The following is a 23,168-nucleotide window of genomic DNA, read 5'->3' as shown; positions in this document are numbered from 1 at the left end:
GATAAAACCAGATCCCTAATCTACCAATCTGGGAATTCTTTGTATAGGTAGTATAAGGGTGAGGAAGAGGAGTGCTGGTGTTTCCTGACTTCCTATGGGTTTGTGATCTCTGTATTTCCGACCACAATACAATTGTGTCAGATAATGAAAATAGGGTAAATGACAAGATAGGGTAAAATAAACTATAGGCAGGCATTATCTTTTCCTATATATTTTCTCTGAGGCAACTTTATTGTGGAAGAGAGGCACATACACTTCTCTGCAAGCTCTGAAGCTCCAATGATGCCGTTATTCTTTTTCACTTTGCAACTCCTTCTCAGGCCATACGATGATCCACCAGTTAGGCTGAGTAGTGGAGGGGTTGTGTAATGCAGAGTAGCACTCCATGGGCGCTCAGTTGTATCCTACCCATGTTCTCCCCAAGCAGTTGGTTGTCATGTTCAGACTTAAGCTACTTAACCTTCAAAGATCCTTTTTATGTCCTGAGAATTAAACTTTTTGCTCTATGGTTCCTGGTACATATGAGATATTGCCACACTGACATGTACCCACAAACTGGTGGCATAGTTGGTTATTCCTTGGGATAGAGGCATGGGCTTGTGCTGCCTAAAAACACTGTGCCTAAAAGGGCTATGCCCTCCAATAGAATTGCCCATATATTTCAATTGAGGGCTCTTGCTCTAGTAAGTCTATGTAAGCACCAGTCTTATGTAGATTTTCCTCTAATTTATTTGGTTCACAATTCAAATGCCTTTGTTCCTTAAATGTTCTACTTTGACTAGACCTTACCTATTGCCAGGGAACTTAGAACTGTTTTCTTTCCAGAAGGGAGAGAAGGATGTAGGGTCATGTAAAGGACTGCTTTACATGTTTACTCAGCTGGTTGCCTTGGTTTGGATACTGTCAGTATTAGGGTTTCCATTACTTGGTTCTGCTTAACAAAAAGTGAAGCGACATAACAGAGGGAATGTTGAAATAAAACTGAACCTCAGTTTCTAAGTTTTAGAAGGGAAATAACACATCACCTGCTCTACTTCACAAAGTTGTCTGGAAGATGAGATGAAATCATAAAGTTAAATCAACAGTTTAACTTAAGATACTGTTAAATTGTTAGACGAAAAGAATTCTGCATCAAACTGTGCCTTGAGGATTTTTGCCCAGTGAGGATGTTCTTTATCCAATCTTAAAGAAAGCAGAGTTTCTCAAGAGTTTCTGGTACATATCCTCTTGCACCTGAATCTTTAAGGTAGAATGGTTTGTTCATCGTTTAGGGTCTTAAAAGGAAACAGATGGCATACCCAAACGGAGTAATTTGAGAAAGATGTAATAAAGGGACTATTTACAAAGGGACTTAGGGAAACCAGTGAGAGGGAGTAGAGTACCCTATGGCCAGCAATTACAGAGCCTACGTACTCTATACCTAAAAGGGCAAAGACCTGAGAGAGATTACCAGAATCTAAGAGCAGCCGTATGGAGGGAACTATGGGCTTCAGTAGAGGTATTCAGCCAAATCACGGTATTCTGGCAGGGAAAGGAGCTAGGAAAAGAAATACTCTGGTCTCATTCTCCTCCTGCCCTTTGATAACCTACTGGTATATATCTGGTTAGCCAAACCCAACTGGAAGCCAGAGGGCAAGGGAGCCTCTTCATACGCTCTATATGGTCAGCTTCCAAGGCATAAAGCAAGGTGGACAAGAGTGGCAAGTGGATCTGGAAGGGTGAATGGATTCCTGAGCAATGTGTTTGGCTGTATGCTTAACTGAGGATTCTTTACTTATTTTGACTTAGGGTTTAAAAACGTCAATTTTATACTTGAGAACTAGTTTGAGTATCACCTGGTATGAATGTAAGAACTCCCTCTGGTATTAAAGGGATGTAGAAAACAGATTGCTACTGTAGTGGTAAGAGCCATGAAAGAGAAGCGGGGAGGAGATGAGGAGCTGGAGATGGTGTCAAGTTTACTTGAGCTAAGAGGAAGTAGTAGAAGTGCTGAGAGTCAGCTTTTAAAACCAGGTATGGGGGCTTCCCTGGTGGTCCAGGGGTTAAGACCCTGAGCTCCCACTGCAGGGGGCCCCCGTTCGATCCTGGTCAGGGAACTAAGATCCTGCATACCACACCGTGTGGCCTAAATAAATAATAAATAAATAAATAAAATAAAACCAGGTGTGGTGGGCAGATCCGTGGTGTGGGTTCCCTGGCTCAGGCGCTGCGTGTTCCAGAGATACCTTTCTGTTTTTGTTTTGTTTTTAATGTTTTTTTTTTCATGGAGGGGGATTACAGAAAATATTCCTTTCTTGCTCTGATATGATTTAATGTCTAATTCATATTTCCACTTGAATTTCAATAAAATATATTAATCTTAGGAATTTTCTATCTGGAAATGAAGTAGGGTGATGCCAACCTAGGCTGAATCCTGTGCTAGGTCATACTAGCCTGTGATAGCCTAACATCTCAAGAAGTTTTCAATGGTTGGAATGTCCTCTTCTCTCTACCCATCTCTATCAAATTTTTATAACAGCTTTATGGAGATATAATTCACATACTGTACAATTCACCCATTTAAAGTGTACAGTTCAGTGGCTTTTGTATATTCACAGAGTCCTGCATCCATTACCATACTTTTAGGACATTTTCGTTACCCAACCCCCAAAGAAACTCCGCCCACTTAGCCATCACTTCCTAGTTCTTTCATTATCCCCCTCTCCCAGCCATAGGTAATCACTAATCTACTTCCTGTTTCTAAAGACTTGCCTATTATACACATTTCATATAAATGGAATCATGTAATCGGTGATCCTTTGTAATTGCCTTCTTTCACTTAGCATATTTTCAAGGTTCATATTATAGCATGTATCTGTACTTCTTTCCTTCTTATGACTGAATAATAGGCTCATGTATGGATATACCACATTTTATGTATCCACTTATCAGTCAATAGACATTTATGTTGTTTCCACTTTGGGCTATTATAATGCTGCTGTGAAATTCGTGCACAGGTTTTGTGCGGACGTATGTTTTCAGTTCTCTTGGGTACATACCTAGGGGTGGAATTGCTGAGTCATGTGATAACTCTGTGTTTAACCATTTTAGGAACTGCCAAACTGTCTTCCAAAGCAGCTGCATCATTTTACATTCCCACCAGTAGTGTACAAGGGTTCCAATTTCTTCACAGCCTCACCAGCACTTGTTATTTTTTATTATAGCCATCAAAGTTACTTTTTTTTTTTTAAATGTTTTTGATAAAGTCAGTATTTTATTTATTTATTTATTTATTTATTTATGGCTGTGTTGGGTCTTCGTTTCTGTGCGAGGGCTTTCTCTAGTTGTGGCAAGCGGGGGCCACTCTTCATTGCGGTGCGCGGGCCTCTCACTATCGCAGCCTCTCTTGTTGCGGAGCACAGGCTCCAGACGCGCAGGCTCAGTAGTTGTGGCTCACGGGCCTAGTCGCTCCGCGGCATGTGGGATCTTCCCAGACCAGGGCTCGAACCCGTGTCCCCTGCATTGGCAGGCAGATTCTCAACCACTGCGCCACCAGGGAAGCCCCAAAGTTACTTTTGATTAAAGTCATAATCTTTTTATTACAGCCATCCTAGTGGATATGAAGTATCTCATTATGATTTTTTAAAATTTATTTATTTTATTTATTTATTTTTGGCTACATTGGGTCTTCCTTGCTGTGCACGGGCTTTCTCTAGTTGCAGTGAGCGGGGGCTACTCTTCCTTGAGGTGCGCATGCTTCTCATTGCGGTGGCTTCTCTTTGTTGAGGAGCATGGGCTCTGGTCTTGTGGGCTTCAGTAGTTGTGGCACGCAGACTCAGTAGTTGTGGCTCGCCGGCTCTAGAGTGCAGGCTCAGTAGTTATGGCGCACGGGCTTAGTTGCTCCGCAGCATATGGGATCTTCACGGACCAGGGATCGAATCCGTGTCCCCTGCATTGGCAGACGGATTCTTAACCACTGCACAACTAGGGAAGTCCCTCTCCTTATGATTTTGATTTGCATTTACCTATGGCTCCCTATTAAAGGTTTAATATCCTACTCATTCTTCAAGGTACAACCCAAACATCTTATTTGAGAAACTTTTCCCTCAGGAATTGTTTCTTCTTTCATGTTCTTATACCATTTCGCTTGGATCCCCATTAGCACACGTATTTTGTTCTGCTAGTTATCTAGATTGTACGCTCTGGTTTGTGAATTACTTAATGGCTTCTTGTGAGTGTGTGTTTAAATTTATTATGACATATTTCACTTATACTCTTACTCATCTGTGAGTCCCCACTGCATCAAGCAGGGCTTGGACATATTTGCATTCAGATATTTATTGAATGATTCAAATAATGCAAAGGGTCTCATGAGTGACTATTAGGAGGTCTGTTACTTTGCAGGGAAAGTGGACTTTCTCTTATTAGGAGACATTATGACAGAACTCAGAAAATAATGTATTTTTAGACAAAAATGTTCAGAGGTGTTATATGTCCCAGAGACCACTGGCTTTAGGAACTTGTCTTGTGGATCATCAATATCCAGGTTGTAATAGGAATTTTGATGTCAGGCCACTGGATTGTGTATCTGTGAGACTTTCTTAGGCGTTTATTAAGATGATACACAATTAGCAAATCCCCTAAGTTTATTTTACTCCTTTTAGCAAATATCCATGCTTATACTCTATGCCAGGAACTTCACTGGGCACTAGACATGGGATGAAGTTTTCTCCTGCTCTGGTGACAATAAGAGTTAAGGGCTCAGGATGGGGATAACTTTGATAGCAAATGAATGGATACAGCGTTTGTGAATTTTATTAAACCAGGCAAAATGAACACTTGATCAGAGAACCTTATTTTCAGAATAAAGACAGTGTTTCAGTTACATTAGTTTTTAATTAGCAAGTAGCTCATCTGACTGGATCATTCTTTTAAAGATCTGATGAAAACTTAGTGATTGGGAAGTAGGCCTTGTATCACTTCTACCATTATGATCTCTTGCAAGAGAGCAAAAGGAAGAACGCTCTCTTGTCTCCTAGTTTCCTGTAACTCAGCAAGACAGGAAACATAAAGTTCCTTGCTACAGGAAGAGGGGAGTTTGATTTTTCTTTTTCTGGATGAAGATGAAGGAGTTATATATTTCTCTATCCCCATACTATAAGCCCTTCCCCAGATTATTATCCCAGAGATTCTTATGGGATATTTTATAGCACAGTTCTCTAACCATCCTTCAAATACCACCCCACCAATCTTTAGGAAATTAAAATCTCTTCAATATTTTATCTTAAAGGCCTCAGCCCTAGACAGTAAAAGAACAAAACATAAGGAATTGTTTTATAATCTAGACATAAGTAACTTTCTGAGGAGGTCAGAGAGAGGTAGTTCTGAAGATGGTCAGGGCCTGCTTACTGAGTAGTTATCTCACTGCCTGCCTCATAGGCTCAAATCTCTTCATGTGCTTTCCATAAAAACATCTCTCCAAAGTTTTCCTGGATTCTTAAGAACTGCTGGGGGTGGGGGGGACTTCCCTGGTGGCGCAGTGGTTAAGAACCCGCCTGCCAGTGTAGGGAACACGGGTTTGAGCCCTGGTCCGGGAAGATCCCGCATGCTGTGGAGCAGCTAAGCCCGTGTGCCGCAATTACTGAGCCTGCGCTCTAGAGCCTGCAAGCCGCAACTACTGAGCCCACATGCCACAGCTACTGAAGCCCACACACCTAGAGCCCATGCTCTGCAACAAGAGAAGCCACCACAATGAGAAGCCTGCACCGCAATGAAGAGTAGCCCCCGCTCGCTGCAACTAGAGAAAGCCCACATGCAGCAACGAAGACCCAATGCAGCCAATAAATAAATAAATAAATATTAAAAAAAAAAAAAAAAAAAGAACTGCTGGGGAAGCATCAAGTCTCTGCAGACAAATAACAGCTCAACTTGGGTGAGTTATCCATATTCTGCAAAGGAAGGAGAATTTTGTCCTTTAATTACAGAAGAACTCCATTTTTTAAAAGACTCCAAATTTTAAAATAATAACTGTTACTGACAGCTTATACTTGCTGTATGCCAAACACCATGTTAAGTACTTTATGTCCATTAACTCATTTGTCCTACCTTTCTTTGCCTTCTTTCAGCTTTTATGTATGCCTGTTTACTATGCAAGGGGAGTGGCCCTTCTAGGAAACAGCCAAGTCCTCCCCATGCTGGTGTTCTCACACACCTTTTACTGATAGATTCTAGTCTCCAACCAACCTCAAATTTGGTGTTCCCTAGCGTTTGCATTCAATCAATTCGTCTTTGCAATCCAGTGTTCCCTGTTCTGCCTTGGTAACGCATTGCCCATAGGCATCTGGGTTTCACTGGAAGATCCAAAGCCAAAAAGTCCTCGCCCTGAGATTGCTTCCCACCTTCAGGGATCATAACTGAATTTACTCCATTTCCCAAAGAATTAGTGCAATACTAGAACTTTCTAAAAGCATTAATACCTCCTTTATAAGCCTATATTTCTAAGGTGGTGTGTTAACTTTTAGCTAAGAAATCAAACTTCCAGGCTCTTCCACACTAACTACCAGGCTTTTCACGCCTTCCCTGCATAGTATTTTAAAGGTATTTAAGTGTTTACTAAATGAATAAATTAACCAGTATTTATTGTAAAAGCATTCAGCATATATCCATCAAGCAGATAACTTCAAATTCTGCAAGTCTGAATTTAACTTCTATACTTTTTCCTGACCTCCCTTCATGTCTGATATCTCCTAACTAGTCTTACCACCTCTGGTCTCCTACCCCTCTGAACCAGCTGGGATAATGCACCTAGTGTTAGCTTTCTCAAGTATATGTTATCATGTCATTTCTCAGCTTATAAACCTGTTAATGTTTCCCAGTCACTTCCAGAATTAAATCTTCATGAGAAGACTCATACCTAGGGACTTCCCTAGTGGTCCAGTGGTTAAGAATCCACCTTCCAATGCAGGGGACGCAGGTTTGATCCCAGTCAGGGAGCTAAGATCCCACATGCCGCGGGGCAGCTAAGCCCCCATGCTGCAACTGCTGAGCCCTTGAGCTCTGGAACCCGCCCACCTAACTAGAGAGAAGCCCACGCACCACTATTAGAGAAGCCCGAGTGCCGCAAGGAAGAGCCTGCGTGCTGTAACTAAGACCCGACGCAGCCAAATAAATAAATAAATATTAAAAAAAAAAGAAGACTCATACCTACCTTTTCTACTGGATAACTTTACATATTTCTTTGCTACATGATAATATACTACCATCCTTTATTTCTAAAGGCAAATTTAATACCATCCCAGGTGTCTAAGATTCTAGGCCAAATATGAGGGCCTTGTTTTAAGGAGTTCAAATCTTGCTCTTCATTTTCTAGCTTAGGCTCTGACAGAGAACCAGTGGCCTCAGAGAACCATTACAGACCAATAGGAGTCAAGAGAGACAATACTGCCCCACCCTTCTCTCGCCCAGTAAGAATATCTCAATCCTCTGGACTCTCGTATATACTACCCTTTTCTCTTTTACATACATAGGTAAACAAGGATCATTAGTTTACATTAGTTATTATTGTCTCTCCAAATAGTTTCTTTCAGGAAGCCAGATAAGCTTTACTTAGAGGCTTTCTTGACCTTTTTTCTTGAATTCTCTTGAAAAGAGAATATTTTTCTATTTTTTCTCTTTGGAGACTATATAGTAGTTTCAGAAGCTGTTTGGGAATAGCAAAACAAAAGTTTTGGGGTTTTTTTTTTCTGAACTATATCTTCTAGGAATTTTTCTGGCCCTGCAGCAAGTTTATCATTGACTAAGTCATATTTTTAGATTATAGTTAAGACATTAGTGTTTAAAACCAAGGTTATAACCATGGTAGTAAACCAAAAGCTTCTTTTCCATTTCTTTCTTTCCTCAATAACCCGTGTGTTCTTATTTGGACAGTCGTAGCATCATTGATACTTCCTCTTAGGAATATTCTCTCACACTGGGATAGATGAACTCTAGCTGAGGCAGGTGATCTCATCTGCCAGTGCTTGGCACATGATATGATGCTGCTAGAGTTGCTTCTGCTATCATTGTTACTGGTGGCATCATCATCACCCCCAGGCCTAGGATCTCTTATTTATTTATTTATTCATTTATTTAGGGGCGGGTGAGGGTGTGGCACACCATGCGGCTCGCAGTATCTTAGTTCCCAAAACCAGGGATTGAACCCAGGCCCCAGCAGTGGAAGTGCCGAGTCCTAACCACTGGACCACCAGGGAATTCCCTAGACTCTCATATTAGAAGAAGCTTGGCTTTCTCAGCTAAGGATCAATAATGGCAATTCCTTAGAGATGAGGAAAGGCATGTTTTAGTGAATGATCTCCAGTAGTGATCTTCTTATTCTGCACTCAGGAACAGCCATGATTAGAATATAGTTGATAATCTTCTTGGCCTCTACTTTATTATTATTTTTTAAAATATTTATTTATTTATTTGGCTGCTCCCAGTCTTAGTTGTGGCATGTGGGATCTTTGTTGCTGCACGCGGGATCTTCGTTGCGGCGTGTGGGATCTTTTTAGTTGCAGCATGCGGGATCTTTAGTTGTGACGTGTGAACTCTTAGTTGTGGGATGTGGGATCTAGTTCCCTGACCGGGGATTGAACCCGGGCCCCCTGCATTGGGAGCGCAGAGTCCTAACCACTGGACCACAAGGGAAGTCCCTTCTTGCCTCCACTTTAAATCAGATGATGCACTTAAAACAGTAGTGATAATGGAGGGGGCCTAGACCACTAGTATTTGATTATTACATATCTACTAATTCAGTGGAGATTTCAACATCATTCTTAAAGTATGTACTGCCATTTCTAGCACTGGATGTATGACTTTTAGATTTATTTGCCCTGTTTTTGTCTTGTTGTCTGAAAGTTGCTGAAAAACATGCATGTGCCCTGCCCTGCACTTGTCGACTATCACTACCACTACAGAGGAATAATTCATATTCTTCTGGTACATGGATTGTTCTATATGGAAGATCCTAGTATAAGTGCTGGCAAAGAGAGGGGGACCTGGATAGGAAATATAAAGGGTGTATCAAGAGCTACAGTAGGTCATGAGGCTTTGGGCCATTCCAGAATGTGGTATTGGGTTTCTTCTTTGCTGCAGTATAGAGCTGAGGAATGAACTGTGTATTTGCAAGTGGGTACACATTTGTGATTGTGTATAGTGACAAAAATAGGTAAAGACTTTCTTCAACATATTTAGCTTGAGCAAAGATTTTTATTTTAAAGTTTGCTGAAGGTCAGAGGCATGAAATATAAGAGGCACATTTCACATTAAGATTCTTTGGGGGGAAGATTTCCCCTCTTTGATATTCATGTTTCCCTTTTTCTTCTGTTACCACTCTAATCCCTTACCACTACCACCAAAGAAGAGAGAGAGGGGGAAAACCTGGAGATGCAGCTAGTATTTTATAGGGAAGTAATTCCAAATAGATTTATACTATACAGTGCTTTAAGCCAAGGGAGAACTGGAATATGAGTATGATATAGTAAAATGCACTATATTATAGGTAATTATGCAAATTTAGAGGATTTTGAACCATATATATATATATATATATACACATACACACACACACACTAGAAGCCTGATTAGCGCATAAGGGTATAAAATATGTCATGAAAGAATTGGATACATGTTCCAGTCAACCTGGTAATTTTTCTCTAACAGAAGTACCCCCCCAAAATGTAGCAGAGTCTGGTTGCCTGTCCTGGTATCAGTAGTGAAAAATTAGAGATGTTTCACCCCAAATGCTGGATTTCCTTAACCATGCTTTACCTTTATTCATTCATATTTAAACTTCTAAAAACTTGTAAATAACTTACGACTAAACCCCTATCAGCATAGTAACAAATTTCATTTTTTACTACCTGGCATGGTAATTAGTATTTCATTTTGTTTGTCTAATCTTATAATAATTTTCAAGCTCCTGCAGGTATTTTGCAGTCTCGTATTCCACAGTTTTATGAATAATCTGTGTTCAACTTTTCTATACCTTCATCATTTAATAAATTTTTATTAGTTCCTCTGTGATTTTTGAATGGAACCTAGATTTTATTAGTCTTGTCTCATTAAACAGTTTACTTAAGAGGCATACATTAATTGTGTCTCCAGCATCTGTATGATAAAAACATTCCTCTATAACAAAGTACCTTTTTTCAAAACCTTTAACAAGCTTATTTTGGCCTCTCATTTTCCCTGAAAGTTAGGTAGGACAGTTAAATATTTTCTTATTTTATGGCAGAGAGGAGTTCCTTTAGGTTTCTTTTTTAACTGTCTCTTAAAAAAATAATCGATTAATTAATTAATCGATCGATTAATTAAGGGCTGCATTGGGTCTTGGTTGCTGCGCGCGGGCTTTTCTCTAGTTGCAGTGAGCGGGGGCTACTCTTCATTGCAGTGCGCAGCCTTCTCATTGCGGTGGCTTCGCTTGTTGCAGAGCACGGGCTATAGGCGCATGGGCTTCGGTAGTTGTGGCACGCGGGCTCAGTAGTTGTGGCTCGCGGGCTCCAGAGCTCAGGCTCAGTAGTTGTGGTGCACAGGCTTAGTTGCTCCTCAGCATGTGGGATCTTCCCAGACCAGGGCTCGAACCTGTGTCTCCTACATTGGCAGGCGGATTCTTAACCACTGCGCCACCAGGGAAGCCCTTTTAACTCTTTTGATGACTTCATTGCTGTTAAAGTTTGGAATCATTCTTTCCAAGGGGCCAAGATCTTCCTCACTTTTCAGCATCTAAAGGTATAATTCTTCTGACCTTTTGTTCTTCGTGTCTCCCTGCAGACATATGTGTCATTGTCTCAGCCCATGGCACCACCTAGTCCAAGCAACAGTACCCCTAACAGCAGCAGTGGGAGCACTGTAAGTGACCAGCTGAGTAAAACCAACCTCTACATCCGGGGATTGCAGCCAAGCACTACCGACCAGGACCTAGTCAAGTTGTGTCAGTCGTAAGTTGGGGTACATAGGGGTAGGTTTCTAGGGACAGTACAGATTTGGTGATACTGGCTTCTTACCAGATGCTCTTATCCTGAAATGCAATATTATCAATATTTTGCTTCTACCCCTATAGTTGCAAGGTTTCTCAGCAGCCCCTCTTAGAGAAATTCTACCTACTACCAATATATAAAACTTTTATGTGTTTCTCTGAGGAAAGCTGGATAGGGCTGACCTTTGAAGCCTAGTTAGTATATGACTTTGTTTCCAGCATGTACCCAGAACTGATGGTCTTAGTGGAAAGATTCCTATCCTTACACCTTGAATAGAAATGCTCAGTATCTCTAAAGATATTGATTAGAAGATAGTGAGAACCAGCAGTAGGGATAGAAGAAAGTGGGACTAGCCAATTGAATTATACACTTAGGAGAGTTTCTGCTGCTAGAGTTATTCTCAGTGACCCAGAGGAGCCCACAAATTAGTGGATAAAGAAGAAGATGGAGAAAGAGTTGTCACTTGGCATCTACCCCCTAAAGATCTTTGGGGTTTCTTCAGCATAGATTTGAGTCATGAGGTGGAGACAACTACCGTGGAATTAGCCCAATTAGGAAAGCTGGAAAAATTGCAGGAATGCAGAGATGCCAGCTCAGTTCCATTTGGCAGAAATATATGTGTTTCAAATCATTTATATGGGGGACTGATTAGAGGCAGAAGTCCGGTGGGATGGGAGTATTAATGGGGAAGGGGAAATTGAGTTTAGAAAGAAATAAAAATAGGAACCTTGGTCTGTGTAAATTTACCATCTTTTAAAACTTAATTGAAGTATAACAAGCATACAGAAAAGTGCACAAATCAGAAGTGTTTATAGAACAGTGAATTTTCACAAGGTGAACACATCCTTGTAACCAGATCAAGAAATAGAACATTACCAGCTCTTCAGAAGCCCACCTCCCAGTGACAGTCTCTCCTCCACCCCCAAAGGTATCTACTGTTTGGCTTCTAAACGATTGATGTGGCTTGTTTGAACTTCATATAAATATAATGATATCGCACATACCGTTTTACGTCTGGTTTCTTTTGTTCAATGTTGTTTGTGAGATTCATCAACATCGTTGCATATAGCAAAAATTTGTTCATTCTTATTGCTTTATAGAATTCCATCATAGGAATATACCACAGTTTATTTACCTGTTCTACTGTTGCTGGACATTTGAGTTGTTTCCAGTATGTGACTATTATGGGTACGGATAGTGCTGCTGTGAACTTGTACATGTCTTTTGGTGCATGTGTATAAGTATATACATTTATGTTGGGTACATACCTAGGAGTAAAATTGCTAAATCATAGGATATACATTTGTTCAGCTTTTGTAGATACTAGTAAACAGTTTTCTAAAGTGGTCAAACTAACTCAGACTCCCATAACAGTATAAGTATGTGGCAGCTGTTCCAAATCCTGAAGAGGCAAATGTTCTCCCCTCAAAATGTCATTGTATGAGGCTCAGAGGTACTCTATAAATCCCTTACTCTACTGAGGTAGTGGTTTTTGGAAGTTTGCTAGCACCAGGCTGCACAAAATCACTTTCTAAAGGCTAGATGTGTGTATAAAACCTGAATCTGTTACCTCGGCTTACCTTGCTAGAAGGGTATTTAAATGGAACTTAGGGAACTTAGTCTAGGACTAGTAATTTTTTTGAGGGAATGGGAAATGGCAAAAATGTTGGTTTATGAGGGAAAAGAGTATCATATCAATCTAGTTCCTTGATTTCTGCACCCTGTATTTCTTGTACTAAATATAATGTGCTGCAAAAATCAATCCTCTCACTCCACAAGACAGAGAAAAAACTCAATTCTACTTCACTATACTTTTAGACTTTCATTTTGCCCTTCCCAATAGTTGCCTTACCTTCTGCTGTGTCTGAAGGGATGAGAATAGTCACGGTCAGCATGTACAGTAAGATGGAAGTAAGGAGCCCAGTAGGGGACCATAGAGAAGTGGGAATGAGGAAGGGAAAGAATAGGTGCTAGATGAGTTATGATGAAAGGGAAGCTGTGAAGAGCTGGTGGGTGGAATCCTCATGGGTGTGTGAGCTGGGAGGGACACCTTTCTGTGAAGGGTGTTTCCCATGCATAGGACTTCCTGCCTTTGTCCCAGTTATCTCTCTAGGTTGTACGGGAAGTAAATGTTGTTGGATCCTAAGCCCTGGTGGACAGGAAGGAGAGGCGTGGAGTCTGGAACTGAAACTCCGGGTTCTCTTGGAGGGGCTCCTTCGGAGGAGGAAGCTGCACGATCCAGCTGTTGCCAGCTGAAGTGGAAATTCTGAGCTCAAAGTCTCAGGCTGCTCAGACCACAGCAGGCTCCACCCTGGGGCCTCGATAGGGATAGCAGCGTGTGTGTCCTCAGGCTTACAGTCTCTTGCATCCCTTCCCTTCCTAAATTTGGGAAAGAATCCAAGTATGTAGCCCTGAAGGGTTAGGTTCACCACATCCATTCTAGCCTCCAGGGCATCGCTTGGCTTATTCTGTCTAATCCAGTGGGTCACAGAGCTCCACTAAAACAGTCGGTGAGAGGCTGCCAAGGAGCAAAACAAATACATCAATCATCGTATGTTCTTTAGGGATGGGATGAGAGGAAAAGTAGAAAAAAATGCTTGTTTCAGGTATTCATCTCAAATTCAGTCCCTGCCAACTGTTTTCAGTTAAATTTTATACTTCTGACTTTGTTAGTGATTTCTGTTCTGTCTCTCTAATATTCTCACCCTCCTCGAGTAGAATGTAGAGACTTCTTTCTAGTAGAACACTTCTAACATAATCCCTGACCTGTGATAGATACTCCACTGCTCAAGCTTGGGGAACTCCACATGACTCTGCTGCCAAAGTATAATTTTCAGAAAGTTGAAAAACATAACTCTCTACAGATATAGGTGAACGCATGCCAAATATTTATTTTACTCATTAGTGAGGGAACTAGCAGGATGGTAAAATGGGTTCAAAGAGCATTTGAGGGACTGAGTATTGATAGGTATTGAAGAAAGAATGTTGGAATAAGATTACTAGGTTATAGAGAAAACTGGTTCATACCCTATAGGACAGTAAAACAGTAACCTTTGGGATCATCTTTTCTAATGGACATAAGTTATTTGTATTTCTACTAGATAAAAATCTACAAATTAATATGTATCTTCACAAAATCTGGGCGCACATCAGTAATAAATAGTAACTGAAACAAAAAAAATCCCCCTAGATAACAGAATGTACCTTGAATGGGCCTTGTAGACAGTGTTCCAGAATGACATTGAAAGAATGCGCAATCCTCATTTTGCCTTATCGTCAAGTTTTGGATAATTTTCTTAACACAGCTGTTGCATTTGCTTTTATGCCCACTCCCCTCCCTAATACACTGAAATCTTGACAATAAGAAATAGAAGTCAGGGAATTCCTTGGCAGTCCAGTGGTCAGGACTCGGTGCTCTCACTGCTGGGGCCCTGGGTTTGATCCCTGGTTGGGGAACTAAAATCTCATAAGCTGTGAGGTGCAGCCAAAAAACAAAAGAAAAAGAAATAGAAGTCTTAGAGATTAAAGCAGGAAAGAGCCATTTGGTTAAATGTTGAGGTCCCATGAATATAATAATAATATAATATAATATATAATAATAATAACAGTTAAGAGTGTTCAGGTGTTTACCATTTGATAGACATTAGTGCTTTATATTCATGAACTCATTTCATATTTCCAACAATCCTATCTCCATTTTACAGATGGTGAGACTGAGGCACAGAAAGGTTAAATGACTTGTCCAAGATCACACGTAGCTATAAAGTGGCAGAACCAGGATTTGAACAAAAGCAGTTTGGCTCAAGTTGACCTTCAGTCAGGGGGCCAGTAGAAGGGTGAAGAGTGGGGTGTCAGAGAAGAGAAACAGTTTTTCATAGGAGGAATGGTGTTTGTTCAAAGGAAGATAAATAACATCAAGGATTATTTTTAGTCCTCAAGGAATTCTAGCCAGAGCTCTGGCCTTACACACTGCTATGTGGACGCCACCAAGCTTCTTTCCCAAAAAAAGACAGTAGTCTTTTTCTAACTAGTATCTGAGTCTTATTTGGGGAGGAAGAGAGAAATGTGTTGATAGTGTAGGGACTGCAGTTACCTTATTTCTTGTAGGTACCTTTGGGGAATAGGTTTATATGATAAGTGTGACGTTTTAAATTCATTTCTTCTTTATTCTAAGGTTTGAGTAGGGACAGTTTTCCTAGTGGGAGTGAAGACGGCATGGATTCATCTAGATGTCTCAATCTCTGTCCTAGTCTAAATCCCTGTCCCCAGATTATCACTTTACATTTTCTTCTCCCTTAGATATGGCAAGATTGTCTCCACTAAGGCCATACTGGACAAGACCACAAACAAATGCAAAGGTAAGGGAACAGCTGTTCTTGGTGGTGGAGAACAGCTGTTCTTGGTGGTGGAGAACAGCTGTAAGTGAGGCCATCCCTTGCCTTTGCCCTTTATTGCTGCAAGTCCCTGGTTTCTAGTGTCAGGAAGGAGTCTTCAGGGTTTTCAGGCTTAAAAGACTAGTAGGTATTTAGATTCTTTGTGACCAGATAGCTAGAGCTGAAAATGCTGTTTTGAGGACCCAAAGCTAGAAGCCTGCACAGAGTGCCTTTGAGTCCCCTGGGCCTACTTTGGGTGTCATGTTTCCCTGGATTGGATGGTAGATATTCGTAGGTGAGTTTATTTCTGCTTAGCAAAGCATTGTAAATGCCTTTTGTTTGTGGAGGTGGGTTGGGTTTGTTGGGGTTTTGAGCAATTCTAGGTGGGGATGGAAGAGTGGAAGGAGGGGAAAGGGCTGTACATTGGGGTGAGGAGGGGCTTCTTCCAGTAGGTGGCTGATTATCTGCTGTGGAGAGGCTGTATTTCCTACATGCCTAGCATTTCTGGGGGTGTGCCTAGAAAAGAGAAGGGGGTTCTTTTGGAAATAGAGGGGGGCTGTGAATTATTAGAGGAGCCTAATTCTTGAAACCTAGGATTTCTTAGGGGAGAGGGAGGAAGGCAAGGATACCATAAAGACCTCGTTGCCCTTGGCATTCTCAGCTATAAAGTAGACCAAATCTCACAGGGTTTGAGGAGCACGTGGATAACCACCTGAAACCTCTTCATTTCTCTTCCTCCCTACCACTTCTGTTGCGTGGATCGTAACTCCTCCTCTGTTTCCTGAAAAGCCTGGGCCTCCTACCTCCCTCACACCCCCCACCTCCCAGTGATGCTGTTTCCCTGTTCCAGGCTATGGCTTTGTGGACTTTGACAGTCCTTCAGCAGCACAGAAAGCTGTAACAGCACTGAAAGCCAGTGGTGTGCAAGCACAGATGGCAAAGGTAAGGGTACTACCCCGTGTCTATTCCTCTGAGGGGTTGTAGTTAGCACCAAAGGCTTCCAGAGGTTTAAGAGCCATGCGGTTGATGGGCAAGGGCTATCTGCAGTGCTTTTTTTTGTTTTGTTTTGTTTTATTTATTTATTTATTTATGGCTGCGTTGGGTCTTCATTGCTGCGCGGGCTTTCTCTAGTTGTGTTGAGCGGGGGCTACTGTTTGTTGCGGTGCATGAGCTACTCATTTCAGTGGCTTCTCTTGTTGCGGAGCACGGGCTCTAGGCGCGCGGGCTTCAGTAGTTGTGGCTTGCGGGCCCTAGAGCACAGGTTCAGTAGTTGTGGCACATGGGCTTAGTTGCTCTGTGGCATGTGGGATCTTCCCGCACCAGGGCTGGAACCCGTGTCCCCTGCATTGGCAGGTGGATTCTTAACCACTGCGCCACCAGGGAGGCCCTCTCCCACCTCTTCTTTCTAGAGAAAAGCCCTCTGACATTAGAGTGACTTTAGACTTCCTATGAGACTAGAACTTTCAGGGCTCCATGGTGACCCAGTGAGCTATACATCTGGCTCTTAGTGCAACCCCCAGCACACTGGCTTCCCTTTTCCCTTCTCTCCTCCTGCTTTCCCTCCATCAGGGAGTGTACAGGCATTCCTACTAAGAGGAGTCTGCTGTGGCTGGAAGAGCGGAGTGGGGGGATTACCCAGAACAATCCAGCCCGGGAAGCAAAGGCAGTCCAAGAGAATCCAGCCTCTGGGACAGGCTGTTGGGCTGTTGGATAGGAGAGAAGAGCGCTGCTCTGCCTAGTTCTTAAAGAGACAGCCAAAAACTTCATTGATGGCTTGTATTGTGGGCTTGTACAGTACTAGAAATATTAAATCTGTGGGGTTTTTTGGCCCGGACTCAATATATAACCCATGACCCATGATAGTGGGACTAGGTGTTACAAATCGTTAAGATTCGCTTTGTTTATGTGCATGCCTTCCTGCTCTCTCTTTTCTGAGATGTCATTTTGTGGCTGCCCACTGAGGGTGGGAGAGGGTTAAGAGATATGAAATACATTTTTTCACTTTTATTTCCATAGCAACAGGAGCAGGACCCCACAAATTTATACATCTCAAACCTCCCACTGTCAATGGATGAGCAAGAACTGGAGGGAATGCTGAAGCCCTTTGGCCAGGTTATTTCCACTAGAATCCTTCGAGACACCAGTGGGACCAGCAGAGGGGTTGGCTTTGCAAGGTGAGGAATGCCAAGAATGGGAAATGATGAGGTTAATAAGGAATGTCGCTTAGAAGATCACCAAAAAGTCTGTGCCCTGCTCCCCCCAGGACCAAACTATCAGTCGAAAGTACTTGCAGTAAATCAAAAGTTCATTTAATTTTAGGTCACAGTACTCACAAACCTATTTTCTCCCAAATCTTTATCCTTTCCCCATTACTTTCTGCTATTCTAGCCTTTGTTCCTTTGATTCAGACCTAACCAGAATAAAATAATTCCATATCTTCTTATAGTTTACTGAGTATTTCTCATCCTATTATCTCTTAATCTGTGAAATAAATATTAATTCTCCATTTTATAGAAAAGGAAACCAAAATTCCCAATATGAACTGATTTGCCCAAGGTCTCACAGGAGCAGAGCCCTTATCCTTCTGGCTTCAGGATCAGCAGGATGAAATGGAAGATGTGGTCTACCTTTTCAGATCTGTTGAGAGTCTTAGATTCTAGAACCAGCTCTGCGACTAACTGCCCATGTGATATCAGATCTTTATGAGCCTTGGTTTACTCTGAACTAGAGATTTAGATGAGTGATTTTCTTAAGGTGTTCCCTAGAGCTGCAGAGTTTTTCAGGGTACCTTCTTCTGAGCTTAGGGTCACTATTGTAGGGCTTCAGCCTCTTCTAGCCCACTTAGGAAATGGTTCTGCTTTTATTTAAGATTTTGCTTGAAAGGACATTCTGTTGCCTTTCTAAAAAGTTTGAAAAGTATTGGAGTAAGTGATCTAAAAGTCCCTTTTTCTTTTATAATATCTTCTCTGGTCCAAGAACATTCCTTTACTCTATAGAGTGTTTTAGACCTTGAGAACAAGGAATAGGACCTTTTCCCTAGCCAACTCAGTCTTGGTGGCACCACCTGCTGGCAATCCCAAGTATAACTAAAGGGGAGTTTCTAAGGTTTGTGATCGTCAAACTTTTTTGCTCCATACTCTCTTAAAGCAAAAGCTCCAGTTCATGGCACCTTAGTTGTCGCGATAATTTTTTAGCCCTAGACAAAAGAAATACTTAACAATTCAATTTATTAAGTAATTAAATGGTCTAGACAATTCAAAAAGTGTTTAATAAATATCTTAACAACTTTGTAGTTATTTGAAAAATACATTGAAAGAGAAAATATTTTTATTTCATTCTTAAATAACTATACTTTCTAGTGAATGTGTGCCTGTTGGACACTACACAACTTCTCAAACCTTGGAATCAGATTGGACAGTTACACCCTCATTTCCTGTTACACATTAGTTTTCTTATGGTACTTGCTTTTGTCATAGCAACCACTGAAAAACCAGCTTTGCAAAAATATGTTATCTAAAGGATTGTAGGATGATCTAATGTTGAAATGATGAACTGTTTAGAGTTAGTCATCTTTACAGTAGATATCCAATAGGTATTGCTGTATTTTCTTCAGAAAGTTAAAATATCCCTTGTTGTGCCTCTGTGAGCTCATCACAATGGCCCAGGGTGCTTCAAAGCCCAGTTTGGGAAATATGGCTTTGAAAACTTAAAAAACTATGAAATCTCTTGCGTGTTTCTACATTAATACCTACAGATTTTCTTCATACATTTAGATTCTTGCAAAGTATAATTTCCAGCAATTTATAAATACTGACATTTTAAATAAAACTATCATATCATTTAAAAATGTATCTAAATGAGATCTAAATGTCATAGCAATTTGATACACAAAATCATTTTAAAAATACCTAGGGCATTTTTTTTAAAGTCATAACTCTTACATCATTCTTATAGTGTTCTTTTTTTCTTCTTGATCTTGTATTTCCATTGTATTTCCCTACAGAATTGTATTCTAGTGTAAAATACTTTTATAGTTGAAAGTCTTTGTATGGATCATTCTGTTTTACTTCTCTGCAATGAAAATATGTATATAAATTTTTTTTCCTGTGACCCTGAGTCTATATGCATTAATCCATAAGAAAATTATCTTTATAATTAGTTCACAGTTGCCCCAAACAACATAAATATATTAAAATGTTGATACAAAATTATTTCATATAAAGTAAATTTTATTGGAAATGCTCCTTTTAGATTTATATAATTAGATCATGTAGCCATCAGTGAATATTGTTTATTGCTGTAACAAGACAGGGTTTAGTACCAGTTCTGTTCCTGTGTTTTGTTTGCATGGTGAGGAACCTTGTTCACATAAATAAGTAAATGGGAATGGAAAGAGTTTTGCTAAAATAGGAATTCTTTGAATTCCTTCTGAATTATATGCCAAGACCAGGGTGATCTATCATCCAAAATGACTTTTTTAGGTGTCAGTTGACAACTTGTTGAGTCCTCTAGCTTGTGGGAAGGAAGAATTGGAAACATCTGACTTAACAAAAAGATATGTAACTTAGTCCTCCATGCCTTGTGTTGAGCTTTGGGATGAGTTCGAAGTGTATTGAGAAGAGTGGTTGTAAGAGGGGACTTTAGCCTTGATCATTAGTGATCACAAGCTCTCCCTCAGGCACATCAGTTTTAGGAAAGAGTTTATGAGGAAGTTGAGGTCCTGAAAGTGATTCTCTTAAAACCCTCCATGCCTGCTCACCCTTTTGAAAGACTAAGGAGTAGGAGTAACCCAACTCAACACTTCTTGCTCTAGGACACCTAAGGTTCTTTTCTCTAAAAGTTTCCATTTGCAGCCTTTTTTTAGTAACTGCCTTCATAGGAATGGTTCATATCTTTAGTGGTTATTGGCATAGAAAATATACTGAGACTTACTTTAAATATGGAAAGAGGGGAAGATACTGTACCCTGTGTTATATAGATCTTTATCATTTTAGAACACATTTATATGCATTATCTCATTTGATCTATACAGCCCTGTGTAATAAGGTAGATGGAGATTTGAAGCAGAAATGAGGAATGAGTCCGAAGGGTTTTCGTGCATTTTCTAACTCACAGAGCCTTTGAGCGGTGAACGGGTGCCGGAATCTAGATTTTCTGATTTCTTACTCAGTCCTCTTTCCCCCAAAAGACACTTTAACTCAGTAGTTCCTAACATTGTTTTTTCTATCACTCTGGACCATAAACCCTGTCTTAATACTCTTTCCTTCCACAGACTCATGAAATCTTTTTTTTCTCCCATTTTTAAAAAAAAATTGAAGTATAGCTGAATTACAATATTGTGTTAGTTTCTGGTATACAGCAAAGTGATTTATATATATATCCTTTTTCATATATATGTATACATATGTGTTTATATGTATATATAGATAATATATGTATACGTATACATATATATTTATTCTTTTTCATATTCTTTTCCATTATGATTTATTACAGGATATTGAATATAGTTCCCTGTGCTATACAGTAGGACATTGTTGTTTATCTGTATTATATATATTAGTTTGTATCTGCTTACCCCAAACTCCTAATTTATCCCTCCCCGCCCCGACTCATGAAATCTTAATGATGATATCAGTAGCTATTTAGACCTTGATAATTATAACCAGAAGCAAAAAATAAATATTGACAAATTCTTAGCTTGCACAGTTTTATCAAAGTGAGGGAAGAGGGGAACCCCTGGTGGTCCAGTGGTTAGGACTCGGCACTTTCACTGCTGTGGTCTGGGTTCAGTCCCTGGTTGGGGAAGTAAGATTCCACAAGCTGCACAGCGTGGCAAAAAAAAAAAAAAAAAAAAAGTGAGGGAACAATTTCCATTAGGAATTTTGTAATAAAAAATAATGGTAACAGCCATTGTATTCTTATTTAGGGACCCAGACACAATATTAGGCCCATCTATCAGTGTCTTCTTTGGAATATTCATGGTTTGAAGACCTCCATTATTCCTTTCAGGACCCCTACAGGAGCCAGTTGAGAAAACCTTCATTAGAAGCTGGGGTTGCCTCTTTAAGATACCTTGACTTTGTGTGGAGGAAACTCTGTATTTCTGTAGTGACAACTTTTGGAGCATTTGTGGGGCTGGGAACTTAGAGCTTTCTCTTCGAATATAAGGAGAGTACAGATCCTGGAGAAGGTAGACCCTAACTCCTCTTGTGCTCCTTAGGATGGAGTCCACAGAGAAGTGTGAAGCCATCATCACCCACTTTAATGGAAAATATATTAAGACACCCCCTGGAGTACCAGGTGAGGCATCTGGGAATCAGGCTGAGAGGGCCACAGGTTATGACTTCCTGTGAAGATTCTGGAGGATTTTTGCATGTGTGAGTGGACTAAGTGAGGTGGGACTCAGCTGCCTGTCTGCTTTCTCTCTTGGCAGCCCCATCTGATCCCTTGCTTTGCAAGTTTGCTGATGGGGGTCCAAAGAAACGACAGAACCAAGGAAAATTTGTGCAAAATGGACGGGCCTGGCCAAGGAATGGAGACATGGTAAGAGGCCCTCTAGGAGACAGGAATACTAAGGACATTAAAATGTAATGGATAGGGCTTCCCTGGTGGTCCAGTGGTTGGGACTCCATGCTTCCACTGCAGGGGGCACGGGTTCTATCCCTGGTTGGGGAACTAAGATCCTGCATGCCGAGCAAAGCGGCCAAAAAAAAAAAAAGTGGAATGGAAATTTCCATGGCCTGATTTCTGTGGTAAACTTGAGAGCTACAGTATGTAACAGAGATGCTGGCTGCTTAACATGCTCTTCAGTGTGGATCTTGAATGGAATTTTGCATCCTGCACAACCAGAAAAACCCTGGAACAGTTGTAGTGGGATTAGTTCAGACTTCGTTTTTAATCAGTTGAACCAAATAGATCCTCAGCCTTGAAATTCTGAGCTTGTTCCTGTTCTCACCTAAGGGCTCACAATGTGCATGCTGTGTTCTTTCTTTATAGGGTGGTATGGCCTTGACCTATGACCCCACCACAGCTCTTCAGAATGGGTAAGGGTGTTTTCTATAAACAGGCCACCTGAAAATGACAACGGCCTGTGTCCAGGCACTCGGATGTTTCATCTTGATATTTAAAGAGTAGTCAGTGGTGGGACTTCCCTGGTGGCGCAGTGGTTAAGAATCCGCCTGCCAATTCAGGGGACACAGGTTCGATCCCTGGTCCGGGAAGACCCCATATGCTGCGGAGCAACTAAGCCCATGCGCCACAACTACTGAGCCTGCGCTCTACAGCCCGCGAGCCACAACTGCTGAGTCTGCGTGCCACAACTACTGAAGCGCACACGACCAGACCCATGCTCCACAACAAAGAGAAGCCACCGCAATGAGAAGCCCATGCACCACAACAAAGAGTAGCCCCTGCTCGCAGCAACTAGAGCCCGCACGCAGCAGCGAAGACCCAACGCAGCCAAAAATTAAATAAATAAATTTATTTTTTAAAAAAAAGAGTAGTTAGTGGGAAGTGGCTGTGTCTATCAGTGGGGGCCCTTGCCTTGTAGTTTCCTGTGACTCCTTACTGATGATGTCCCTTCCTACAGGTTTTACCCAGCTCCTTATAACATCACCCCCAACAGGATGCTTGCTCAGTCTGCACTGTCCCCGTATCTTCCATCTCCTGTGTCTTCATATCAGGTATGTTGTCTTCATATCAGGTATGTTCATGCCCAGAAAAGGGTGTGGTGTTTTTCCCTACCATTGTGTTTTAGGCTGGGAACTACTTGTTGTTCTTTTGTTTTTTCCTTTATACA

At 41.1% G+C, this 23,168-nt stretch overlaps 1 protein-coding gene across 5 annotated transcripts in view; it reads left to right on the top strand.

The window, feature by feature from the left end:
- Positions 1-23,168, top strand: part of RBMS2 (RNA binding motif single stranded interacting protein 2) — an 87,646-nt gene that overhangs the window by 55,787 nt on the left and 8,691 nt on the right. For all 5 annotated transcript variants that reach the window (XM_057557226.1, XM_007179617.3, XM_007179619.2 and 2 more), the window contains 8 exons: positions 10,789-10,955; positions 15,294-15,352; positions 16,218-16,309; positions 17,384-17,541; positions 21,591-21,670; positions 21,804-21,913; positions 22,367-22,413; positions 22,959-23,052. In XM_057557226.1, coding sequence (XP_057413209.1) covers positions 10,813-10,955; positions 15,294-15,352; positions 16,218-16,309; positions 17,384-17,541; positions 21,591-21,670; positions 21,804-21,913; positions 22,367-22,413; positions 22,959-23,052 — 783 coding nt within the window. In that variant the 5' untranslated portion in view covers positions 10,789-10,812. The remainder of the gene's footprint in view (positions 1-10,788; positions 10,956-15,293; positions 15,353-16,217; positions 16,310-17,383; positions 17,542-21,590; positions 21,671-21,803; positions 21,914-22,366; positions 22,414-22,958; positions 23,053-23,168) is intronic.

This window comes from Balaenoptera acutorostrata, chromosome 11, assembly GCF_949987535.1.
Source record: "Balaenoptera acutorostrata chromosome 11, mBalAcu1.1, whole genome shotgun sequence".
Classification (NCBI taxonomy): Eukaryota; Metazoa; Chordata; class Mammalia; order Artiodactyla; family Balaenopteridae; genus Balaenoptera; species Balaenoptera acutorostrata.
The sequence above is the reverse complement of the archived record's forward strand: the minus strand, read 5'-3'. Positions and strand labels throughout refer to the sequence as shown.